General features: G+C 42.3%; 1 protein-coding gene across 3 annotated transcripts in view; it reads left to right on the plus strand.

Moving 5' to 3' along the window:
- UNC80 (unc-80 homolog, NALCN channel complex subunit) overlaps positions 1–12,055 on the plus strand; it is a 121,011-nt gene that overhangs the window by 13,965 nt on the left and 94,991 nt on the right. For all 3 annotated transcript variants that reach the window (XM_065669803.1, XM_065669802.1, XM_065669804.1), the window contains exons 8-11: positions 3,856–4,117; positions 8,942–9,076; positions 9,709–9,931; positions 11,327–11,467. In XM_065669803.1, coding sequence (XP_065525875.1) covers positions 3,856–4,117; positions 8,942–9,076; positions 9,709–9,931; positions 11,327–11,467 — 761 coding nt within the window. The remainder of the gene's footprint in view (positions 1–3,855; positions 4,118–8,941; positions 9,077–9,708; positions 9,932–11,326; positions 11,468–12,055) is intronic.

Here is a 12,055-nt window from a genome sequence, read left to right on the forward strand (position 1 = left end):
TACACACCAAGGGTGCTGAGTGTTTATCTCAATTCAACAAATCTCAGTTCTGGGTGATGAACAAGATGATGACACATGATATTCAATGTCAGTTTCATTGGAGAAGTCTCTAGCTGGTCAGTTGGAGTAGTTTCTTTGATTTTTTTCTAATATGTTAGCTTCTTTTAATCAAAGACACTAAGATATAAGGTGCAGGTTCAACACTCCATTGGAGCTTGGATTCAGTCTCAGGCAACTGGTATGATTTCTGGCTTCCTTCTGGTCAAGCTTCCTTTAGCAAAGGATTTTGCACGTCTCTCTCCACTGCCCTTATTATGCCTTCTCTGCATCCTGCTGCTTAGCTTGCTTTAGAATACTGGGCCAAAGGAACAGACTAATGAAGAAGTGCAGCCACGCATACTTCCTCCCAGCTTTCCCTGCAGAGCTCAGGCCATGCTTTTCCAGCATGGTGCTGATAAATTAACATCTTTTAATCTAGATTTGTGCACAGAAAGACAGAACCAGATTTTCAGTAATGATGGACTCTCAGTAGTGCCATAAAGTAAGTGAAGCTGATGAGTGTTTTCAGGGGGTGGAGAGGGAGGGAACCCTAGCTGTATTTTTAGGTCCTTATGGATTTAGGAGTGTCATTTAAACCCCTCCTGAAAATTTTGGTCCAGTTGTTTGTCTCTTTTGGGAAATGTCATATCCAAAGCACTGCAGTGTTTTATGAAATTGCTTCATTACCGTGACAGAAGAAATGTGGGATGGAGTGGGTTTTGGGTATAATCTAGGAAAGGCTCTGATTTCTCGAAAAGGGCTTTAGTGCACCCTTTCACTTTAAGACTCTGATCCCATCAGGAGGCTTCCCTAAGGGTTTTGTATCAAGGCTACTGTTAGTTCTGGGTCTTTATTTAATTTGTATTAATGTGAGCCAGTAAAACTGAAGTTGGGGACAGAACTGCCTTTCTATGTGTGAACACTACTGCTCAGAGTGCACCGCCATAAAAAAATAAGCAGCCTTGTAAGAGGACAGAATCAGGTGATCGATTTGTCAGGCTGGTTCTGGTGGTTGCCATGGAGATGAAGCTTCAGACAGGCTTTGAAGAGAGCATCATTATGCCTCCTCATTTGCAGGACTCATTGATCAGTTAAAACTGTACAGGGAGCTTTGGTTGCCAGGCAACAGACAACTGGGGAACAAATGTTGTTTACTCTGCTTACCAACAGCCGCAGTATTCCTTTGTCCTTGGCCTGGGTTGAAGGAAGGCTGCCTTTCCACTCTCCCTGCAGTCACAGGCTGATCATATGAACACTACATTTCCTTCTAAATGAAGTACAGAGTTTAATTTCTGGTTCCTCAGACACTTTGTGAGCAAATGGCTTCTTCCTCTGATCCTGGCTAATTATCCCTGCTCCACTCAGTAAAATTCTCCATTTACAGATGATGTAGTTTAACACTGAGGCAAATAAAGCCACAGCCCTTTATCTAGTTGCTGCCTTGAACACACTGTCTGGGAAACAGACTTTACCGGAAGGACTTCTGAGATAAATATTTCATAAACAGAACATGCCTTGCTCCAAGCTGTGTGGTGCCTCAGGTTTGCCCATGCTGCATACAGGGGAGCATGAAAGGCTGTTTAGATTCAGACACTGCTCTGTGTCCTGCAAAGTGACGGAGAGCAATGCATCTTCCTCTACAAGTGCCTGAGGTGGTAGCCTTTATCTCCTTTGCTAGGATGCTCTGAATATCCCAGCTATCCTTATGTTTTTTTACAGACCTCATCTATGTGACACAATCTTGACTGTTACAAAACCAGCCTTCACATTAGGTTTATGGGGAAAACTTTACAGTATATATCCCTCTATCATGGTTTTCTCCTTCCTAATTCAGCTTTTCAGGGTTGTGTAACAGCTCATCTTAAAGTCATCAAACTTCTAACATTTTGCCTTGAATACACTGTGGGGAGAAGCTTTGAATCTATAGATTGCAGATAGTGACATATGCTGACACAGACGGGCAGGTCTGCAGTCGCCAAGTGCCTTCAATATTGGCCTGTGTGGCTGGCAGCAAACCAGCTCCTGCAGGGTGGAGTTCTAGATGCATGCATTGCTCCAAGCACAGCCTTGCCACCTGCCCCCTTTTTCCAAGCATGTAATATGGGGCTGGGTTCATGTGATTCCAAGTAGTGACAAAGTTCATAGGCACTTCTTTATTCTTTGCCAGTTCTGTATCTGCCTTGGATGCACAGGACAACTTTGTGGCACTGGGCAGTGATCCAGCAAAGCACTTCAAGCATGCATTTCACCTTAGGCACTTGGAGGTTCCACTGGTCAGTATTGCTGCTTGTTCCCAGTGCTCTGCTGGACTGTGGCCTTATATGCCTCTGTTCAGAATGTGAAATGGGGGTGTTCTGCCAATGCTGTTTGCATGTTGTGTAGCAGAGTTGAGAGTAAAAATGGCTTTTAAAAACACATAAATACCTGACATTCTTGTGATGATTCCCAAATGCCTGAGAATACAAATCATGGAAGTGCTGTTCATTTTTATAGAATCCAAAAATCACAGCAGTACTCAGCTCAGTGTGTTTCTAACACATTGGGTGGAAACATCTAAAATGGGTACTTTGGCAGGCAAAAAAAAAAATAGACAAATCTCCAGAGTTCCTGCCCCACCCCCAGCATTTCACACCTTTCGTCATGTGGTTCTCATTCCCTCCAAGTCTCTTTCACTGCTACATTTCTGACAGATTGTCTTTTAACAGCTAGTGACTGTGCAGAGGGTAGGTCAGGCCAGTTGTACTCTGCTGGCTGGGAGGGAAATGTTATCAAAAATAAGTAGTAAAAAATTTGGGGCATTTCAGTGCAGTAAGATTGGCTCTGGAGAGAGACATGATTTTGATCAGAGCCTTGGACAGCGTTGTCTAGGGTGAGGTGTCTCTGCCCATGACAGGGGTTGGAACTAGGTGATTTTAGGGTCCTTTCCAACCCAAACTATTCTATGATTCCTTTAAAATCTGAAATCCCTGGAGTCTCATTTCTGAGGCTTACTACAGAGATCTTGCTTTTGCATGCACTAACTTCTGCAATACTTAGGAAATTCCATACTAAAACCCATCAGGAAATGACACCACCTGAAAGGCAGAAAAATTATAATGAAGGCTAAAATGTTCCTTTTCTCTAGTGCACCCTGGCAAAGAGTGTCCGTAACAGTTTACTTGTATAAGAATCAATTTAATTAGCTTAAAGGGTTAACTAACTTAGCTGCCCTGCCTGCTCCTTCTTAAGTAAGGCCTGATTTGTACAAATGTAAATCATTCCTAAACATATAATATTAGTTACAGCAGAAGCTCAAGGGTTGTTTGTTTCCAGCTGAACAAATTACTCAGCGCAAGTGTTGGAGGCCTGCCTTCACACCACAGTTTAAGAAAGCAAACCTGTTCATGAAAACACTTAAGAAAGCATGTACTTGAGTCCTCTAGGGAGCTGAAAGCTAAATATCCACTTACGTGTCTTCAGTAATGCTTTCCTCAGTCAGGGCCTTGGTCCCAAAGGGTCAGTATCAAATGTTCCTGCAAGCTCAAGCAGGCACAGCTGTGTGCACATCCTGGTGATTTCTGCAGAGATTGGCTTACAGCTCTTGATGGGTGCTTAAATTTAGGCCTTTTAGCTTAGCTCTTGGGTCTTTAATGGTGGACCAGTTGAATGCTAGGACAGAACTGGTTTCCAGCTATCCAAGAAAACTTTATGGTATCAAGATGATCCCTTAAAGAACAGCTGAACATACAAACCTGACAGATCATTATTGAGTGGTTCTTTATTCAGAGAGCTGAGGAACCTGATGACTAACATTTTTACTCCTACTCTTTGGAACAGGGTGTCCTTGGTGATCCCACCATGCCAGAAGTCTCGCTATGCCACATACTTTGATGTAGCAGTGCTGCGCTGCCTGCTGCAGCCACATTGGTCTGAGGAGGGCACACAGTGGTCACTAATGTACTACCTGCAGAGGCTGAGGCATATGCTACAGGAAAAGCCAGAGAAACCACCTGAGCCAGAGGTCACCCCCTTACCAAGACCTCGCAGCAGCTCCATGGTGGCTGCTGCACCCTCTCTGGTGAATACCCACAAAACTCAGGTAAGCAGTTGCCATCAATAAGAATATAGGAACTGTTGTGGTGATGCTGGGAAGTGATGGCTGGATAACTAGTGAAAAACACAACTTTGGTGTTGGTTAAGCTGCCCAGAGGTCAGATATGCGCATCAGTTCAGGAGACCCTGAGAACAATGAGATGTTTGGAGGCAGAATGTGAAGCAGAGAGTCAGAGCTGATGCCTGCTGAAAGTTCAAGGGTTGATTTGGGATAATTAATCTCAGGTGAACTGTGATAACATTAATTTTTAATGTGAGAATATACTAATGTAGTTGTCAGAAGAAACCAGATTGCCTGTATGTTCTGCTGTAATGCTCAGAACTCATTGAGCTTTGGTGTAACCTTGAAAGAGAGAAAAGGAATCACAGTTCGTACAGCACTGAACACTCCAGGCAAACATCTGGGTTAAAATACTGGAGTAGACTTTGCAAGCAGTGGCAGTGAGCAAAACCCCTCCACATTGTTATCTCTTTTCCTGCTGTTGTTCTTACTGCCTAACTTTTAGCTCTGTGTTTGACAACAAAACCTCTGCAGGCATAGTGTCCTAATAGGTGTCAAGACTTTGTTCTGTTGGAAAAGGAACCCCAGGCTCCCGACCTTGGTACAGTAAAGATATTAATGATAGAGCTTAAATGTTTTTTTGTTTGTTTGTTTGTGTAGCTCCCTTGTGTATTCCAGGGATAAAAAGGGGATGCTGCTGCAGTTTCATTTAATCTCCTTGTTGATTGTGCTACTTTTAGGTTGCGCACTTTTCTCCTGTCATGTGGGCTTTTAACAGCCAATTCTGATTTAGTGAGTTGATGGAACTGCCTAATGGAATTTAATACAGATGCTATTTTTGTAGTTCAATTTTATGCCACACCTCAAGTAAAAGGCTGTACCTTCTGTTAATATTGCTGTTGAATGCCTGTCTTGAGTCAGAGCTCTCAGAATTTTTGGTGTTTTTTTCTTAAAATCCTTGCTTTCAATATCGTAGAGCTCTGGCAGTTTTTGAGATGTCATTTTGTAAGGGAGAAGGGTGAAATATCTGTTCTCCTGTATAGCCCAGATGCTTGTAAGCCGGAAGACAAGCATAAGCAGTGTAAATATTAGTACTGTTATTTTTAAATCTCAGGGGTTTATAGGCATTCTTATGATTTTTATGGAGGGCTGGTGGTAACTTGTATTTTTAGGGGCTTAGCAGCAGCACTATTGTTTAAACTGTGTTATACTGTAGTGTCATTTCTATAAAATGGTGCCTATTTCATCCCTGTAAAAGCTTGACATACCTCCATGAATTCCAGATGATATTAAATACTCTTCAGTCTTAATCTACATTTGCATGGAGATTTTATAGGATTTCTGTGCATGTACAGAAAAGTCTTCCTTAATATCATCTCCTGGAGGGAGAATTGGAAGATATTGCTCCTGATGTTATTCGCTGTTTCCATGCATATACTGTCCTTTTGCTCTTGCTCAGAGGAACCGAAATTCAGTTACTGGCGCAACAGTGCAGTGGTTGTCAGCACAGTGGCAGCATGAATGGGGTTGTTTTCCATAGGCACTGTTTGCAGTAGTTCTGGTTCTTCTCTATATACTGTGAAAGGCTTCCCTCCTTTCACACACTTGGCTATTTTGTTGCTTCTCCAGGCTGTTTCTCTTGCAAAAGATTCCTTTACTTGGTTGCTGTTCACTAACATTCTTCTGTTAAAGCCATTTGGCAATTCCACTGGGTACTTTGTTAACTTGAGGACTGTGTCCAGGGCATTTTTCCCTCCAGGGCTAGGTTTGATTGCTTTTTGTAACCTCTGTGTCAGTCCTGTGTATTTTTACTGTACTTCATCAAATTGGAATTCTGTTTAAAAGGGTTTCCAATTTGTTATGCAGAACAGCTGTGATGGAGGAGTTGAAATGCTCTTTCATGTATCCAAAGTCTCAGCTCATGCCCTGCTGCTTTACAACTCTGAGGACTGAAATCTGTGCAATGCATAGAGACACTGAGGCTCTCTTTCATCCCAGCCAGTTGTAAGGACTTACCTGCTGTTGTCAAACTCAGTCTCATCACTCAAGGTTCTTTGCTTGTCAGAGGCAAGAATGCCACCTCCAGTGGGTTAAGATTTGTAATTTCTTTCTATCTATGTATATCTAATAATATACTTAAAGCCTGCTTTTTCTGTCTAGATCTTGAATTCCTAACACAGTCATAATTTCTGCTCAAAGACTGATCAATGACTTTTCAGAAATACCAGCACTCTGTGTTTCAGCAGGCTAGATTTAAAGGAGCAGGCAAAAGCTGATTTAAGACAAAACCAGCTGCCTGCAAATCACATCAGGGGCCAGTAGATTTTTCTGATAAATCGACATTCTTTTTATTGTTCTGCAGTTTATCAGGGTAGCTTTGTGCATCTCCCTAAGCGTCAGCAAACCTCTCACATTTCTTCCTGGTTTCTGTGTGCCTGAAATCACATTTCAAATATGGCCTAAAGCAGCTGAGATTGAGAGAACTTGAGTATTGCCTAGTAAACTAGCAGCAAAGAATGCCAGCACTCCTCGTTGCATAGGAAAAGGAGTACTGGATGGAGTGTGAATGAAATAAATACTAGCTTCCTCTAGAAAGTGACTTTAGTCTAAACATATTTCAGACCTGGCAGCATATGCTAAAGGAAGTCTGCATTGCACCTGTACACAGTGAATTCAGTATAAGGAATTCAGAATAAGTATATAGGAAGTGAAACCTTCAGAGGCTCACAAACCACTGCACTAACATTGCAGGGGCAAAGAGCCAAAGCTTAAATTAAGCATAAGACCAATGCAGATGTAATGCTTGCTGCAATGCTAATATCAAGCCAAAAGTCTCAAGTGTAATAGCTTGAGAGTTGAAAGATATACTAATGAGCTGGTAGCCATACAGTCATGCAGAAGGAAGGCAAACCAAAACAGAAACAAGAAAACCTAGGGTAGCAGCCCCCCAAACTGTTGTGTTTTCTTATCCATCTTATGCATACCATAATTGCCACAGTCCCCTGCACAGAATAGCCACATTTCTAATCAGTCTTCAACAGTCATCCTAGCTTGATTCATTAAAATACATCACAGACTACACTGTAGATTTAAGATGATTCTGTAATTTGCTTTTCTAATATTTACTTGATACCTACCCTAAGCAGATTTCAGAACTGGGGCTGGCTCTTCCTGTGTGCTTGTATGGCTTCTAATCCAGTAGGCCTTGATCCTTACTCTGTCCTTTTGGTGACTGTAAGCACCTCATAAAACACTGATTTAGAAACTAATGGACAAAGATAAAGAATCTGAAATAAATCCATATGATGAGCTCTCTGGCTGTCTTTAGCCAGGGAAGGCCAGAGAGCTCTAGAAGCTAAGAACTAAGCCATATGGAGTACTTGCTGGCCTCACTGTTGAGAGCACCTAGGGCTGAATCCTGATTTGCTGTCTATAGAATTTATGTATGACTCCTCCCCTGAATCTTTAGTGATATATGAAAATGGTTTAAAAGCATATCATAACTGAAAATAATGGTGATGAGGAATCTTTCTGTTGTGTGTCTTCTTTATTCTTGTGTTGATAAAATTAATAGGAAGGATTCAAATGTAGACTTTGATTAGCCTGAAAAGTCTCTGAAGAATGTGTGGTCCCCAGTAGCCCAATACTGCAAACACCATAACTGGTGCTTAAGACTTCAGCTGCAAAGACTGTCATTGGTTTTTGCTGGACCTTCATATGCATAAAACTGCATACTTGTGTACTGCAGAGCTGGCTGGCTCTGCAGGATGCAGTACGGCTAGGCAGAATCTAAACCTCCTATACCATAGAAGTCCCTTCATCTGTTGTAGGCATATGGCTACCTCTGGATAGAAAGCAAAAAGGTATTTTAATATGACCGAGTTCTTTAGCTAAGCATTTCTGATGGGGGAGCAAGGAAAAGGAGTATCTCCATTGGAAACAAGCTGGTATTTAGGCAGAAGAAAATTACCCTGAGGGAGTTTGGTCAGGTCAGCTGCACAAACATCTCATGAAGAGTGGCGTCAAATCTTTAATGAGAACAGATGGCCAGGAGCTGAGCTTATGCCACCTTTTGTAGCAAAGCCTTTCTTTACAGTCGGCAGCTGTAACGCGTTTTCCTCAGTGCAGAAGGGGAGTAGAGTGCCCTCTACTGAAACCAGAGTAAATTAGTCTCAAGGTTTTCACTGCCGTAGGACACTCGCTGCTGTAGCTGGGGAGGCTTCCACGAGTATGATAAGAGCTATGATGGACAGATCTTGGAGCACTGTTATTACAAGTGAAGGACGTTACTGAAATCCAGTCTGTTGAAGTAAGTGCTGCTTACTGCACTTCAGGTCCAAAATCCATGCTTAAGGGCATATGTTACTAAGGGCATATTCTCTTATATCTTAAATAAAGTGCTTCAAAAAGGGTAGCCATTGTGATTGCTCATAAATGTAAACCAAGGCTTCAAGAAGATCATCAGCTACCCAGAGTCATACCTGGGATCAGAATCAGAGCAGAACACGGTCTTTCATGCCACTAGACCATGCTGGCAGCAACACCTGAGGCTTTCTGTGGCAGCACAACGTGCTGTACTTTATTAATGTGGTTACAGAAATGTTACTCAAGGTCAATAATTCTGGGAGCTTCTAAATTTGGTTTGCTCATTTGTTTTTCTTTAAATGTGTCCATAGTGTCTTGTGTAATGAATTGAAGGTTCTTTTCCTTTACAGTGCTTCTGTGAAAGCTCTTGGAAGTAGCCTTGTTTTTAAAGCTGGTTATCCTCTATTTCTCCTTGTGCTTACTGTCTTCTTTTGGGAGCTGCAGGATCTTACAATGAAATGCAATGAGGAAGAAAAGTCGCTAAGCACAGAGGCGTTTTCCAAGGTTTCAATGACCAACTTGCGCAGACCAGCAGTTCCAGATCTCTCCACAGACCTGGGGATGAACATCTTCAAAAAGGTGAGTAGAAGAAAATTGTACTTCAATATACCTATGATACAGCACCTCAGTGACCTGCTAAGTAGCAGCTGAAGGTCTGCTTGGACTGTGTATTTATGCCATATGTGAGACTGACATCTCTTTTCATTGGAAGTGATTCTGTGTGTTATTACATAGGTTTTTATGTGCACATTCCAAAACAGTACTGAAATCTGTATTCAAATAACTGTCTTGCTGAAACGCATGAGGGGAGGGGACTCAAACACTGTTGATTTTTAAGTGCTGGTGCTCACTATAGTTCTGGCTGATTCAGTGAGTTCTTCCAGTGTTTTTACTTTATGAAGCTGTGAGTTTGCAACCATCCAGGATACTTAGCAGAGTTTTGTGAATTCTGTGAATCCAGGTCATGGTCTGAGAATGTCATAAAATTATACAAGGGCCTCCATCCCAGTGTGGGGAAAGACTGAGTTCCTTTAAATGCTCACTTGGTTCCAGAGTGCAGATAGCAGCCATCAGGGTTAAACGTCCCAGATAAGAAGTTTAGAGTAGAAAGTTATACTTGGTGCACACATCTGTGTTATCCTTTTCCCTCAAATGGTAGCTTGCCATGCCTCAAAGCCTCTACCTGCTCTCGTCTTCTCTTCTTCCTGCAGTTCAAGAGCCGCAAAGAGGACAGGGAACGTGAGCGCAAAGGGTCAATTCCTTTCCACCACACTGGGAAGAAGCGGCAGCGAAGGATGGGGGTACCCTTCCTCCTCCACGAGGATCATTTGGATGTCTCACCCACTCGCAGCACTTTCTCCTTTGGCAGTTTCTCTGGAATTGGAGAGGACCGGCGTGGCATTGAGAGAGGAGGATGGCAAACCACTATATTAGGTAAGATGCTGTTATCTCTACCTCAGGTTCTGTCATTCCTTTCCTGAACATTCAGAGAACACCAGAGGCTCGCTTTTTCTTCTTCAATCCTATTTCTGTCTTTTGTGTTCTGTTACATACCTGTCTGTAGCAGTGGCAACTCTGCTGACAGCAGATCTGGAAGGACTTCCATTTTAGTTCACTTTCCCTCTGAAAACTACCATCTGTACTGGAATAATAGCTATTGTAGCAACCTGTAATGGTATCTGTACCACTTGAGTACACTTCCTGAGTGGCAGCAAGTGTTGTGCAACTGCAGCTTAAAATAGATTCAAGGAATGGTTGCATCCTCTTCTTTTAAAGAGAAATCTCTGGAGAGGCAGCAATATGGTTATTAGGAGTATGCCAAAAAGATATTCAGTCTTCCTCAAGTGAATGTTGGATACAATATAAATAAGGGTATTGTCTCAGATAGTGAGGATTGCAATTTTTGGTATTGTAAAGGTACTATATTTAAATATAAATATTGGCTCCCTCAAGCTTCCAAGTTCTCTGAACAGTGCTTAGGCTTTGTTTCTGTTTCACAAACTTACTCCTAATGTCATAGATTTTCATCCTGGCACCCTTTCCTGGAGACGATAGGCAGCAAAATGGTTGCCTAAGGCCATGTCAGAGCCTTCTCATTTTCACTGGCTTAGATGGCATCATTTTGGTAAGGTTTCCATTGTAAACACCTTTGGGACACCAGACAATGAGCTTAGCCAAGTGAAGCCTTGATGATTTGTATGTATTTATATGTATTTGTATGTATTCCTAGAGATTTGTACAAACATAAAAAATGTAGTATTCAAATCCTCCTTTCCGTATGTTCAGTAGCTCAAGAACTCTGTTAAATTTTGATCTCAGGGGCTCCAGATTCTTGTCCTGGCTTAACTTATAGTTCCTCCTCTCTGATATCTCAGTGAAATCATGTATTTCAAATTCAGTTGTCCACAGATCCTGTCCACAGATCCTTCAGACAGTCCCCCTCTTTCAGTAGGTTCTTTTGATTTGCAATTTATTGTTTTCCTTTACTTTACCACTCCCCATCCTAATCTACCTATTTCTTTTGGATAAGAAGAAGCCAAATTCTTATAATCAGCCCCAAAGGGTGGAGTCTTTCAGTGCTGACAAATCTTATTCTACTGCTGGTGGTGACTATGTAGATGTAAGCTAAAATCAGTGTCTGAGGGGAAGAGCTTTGCAAAGAGTTTGTCTTTATGTCAGTGAGCCCTCCTATAATGTTTGGTTCTGCTTCACAGGGTCCTGGAAGGCCTTCACTTCCGTGGACCCCAGTCCTTCAATTTCTGACCTCATCTATCTCCAAGCACCTTATATGAGTAAAAGCTAAATACCCATTCCTTGCCTTCACCTTAGGAAAGTTTACCAGACGGGGGAGCTCTGACACAGCAACGGAGATGGAGAGCCTGAGCGCCAGGCATTCCCACTCCCATCACACGTTGGTCTCTGATCTGCCGGACCACTCGAACAGCCATGGAGAGAATACAGTCAAAGAAGGTACATTTAACATACCAGGAAAAAAACATTTCACTGAAATATCAACTCTAAGAAGCTGAGGAAGAGTTACTGCTTCCTTTTCTGAGTGTATGACTAAGTGTTATTTCCTTCCCCCGCCCCCTGCATCTCTTGAGAGGGTTTTTTGTTCTCTGTAGGAAAACGTTCCAAACCTTTCAGGTTGATCTGATTCAGTTTGTAAAATAAAACTTGGCAGCCATCAGCAGTGAGGAGGCAGGGTTTGGGTTTTTAAGACCTTACCGCAACAGCACACAAGTTTGGCAGAAACTTGGTATTGCTAATTTTAGTGGCTTCCTAGGGAATCTTCTGGGATTTAATACCCCTTTGCAGTCCACAGCTGCTGGACTGTGCTGAGAATCACAGGTTCTTTCTTATTTCTCCTGGTTTGTAGCTTTGAAGCCAGGATAGAAGCCTGTCTTTGAAATTTACTTGAAGTCTCCCTGGGGCTTATCTCTCTTGGAGGCCACTGCAGAAATAGCAATGCCAGTGTGATCATGATGGGAGACAGGATGCATGATACAGAGGATTCCCTATGCTCTCTCCGCCTGGTTGAACACAGTGAATTAAGGG

This window comes from Lathamus discolor, chromosome 3 (assembly GCF_037157495.1).
Source record: "Lathamus discolor isolate bLatDis1 chromosome 3, bLatDis1.hap1, whole genome shotgun sequence".
NCBI lineage: Eukaryota > Metazoa > Chordata > Aves > Psittaciformes > Psittacidae > Lathamus > Lathamus discolor.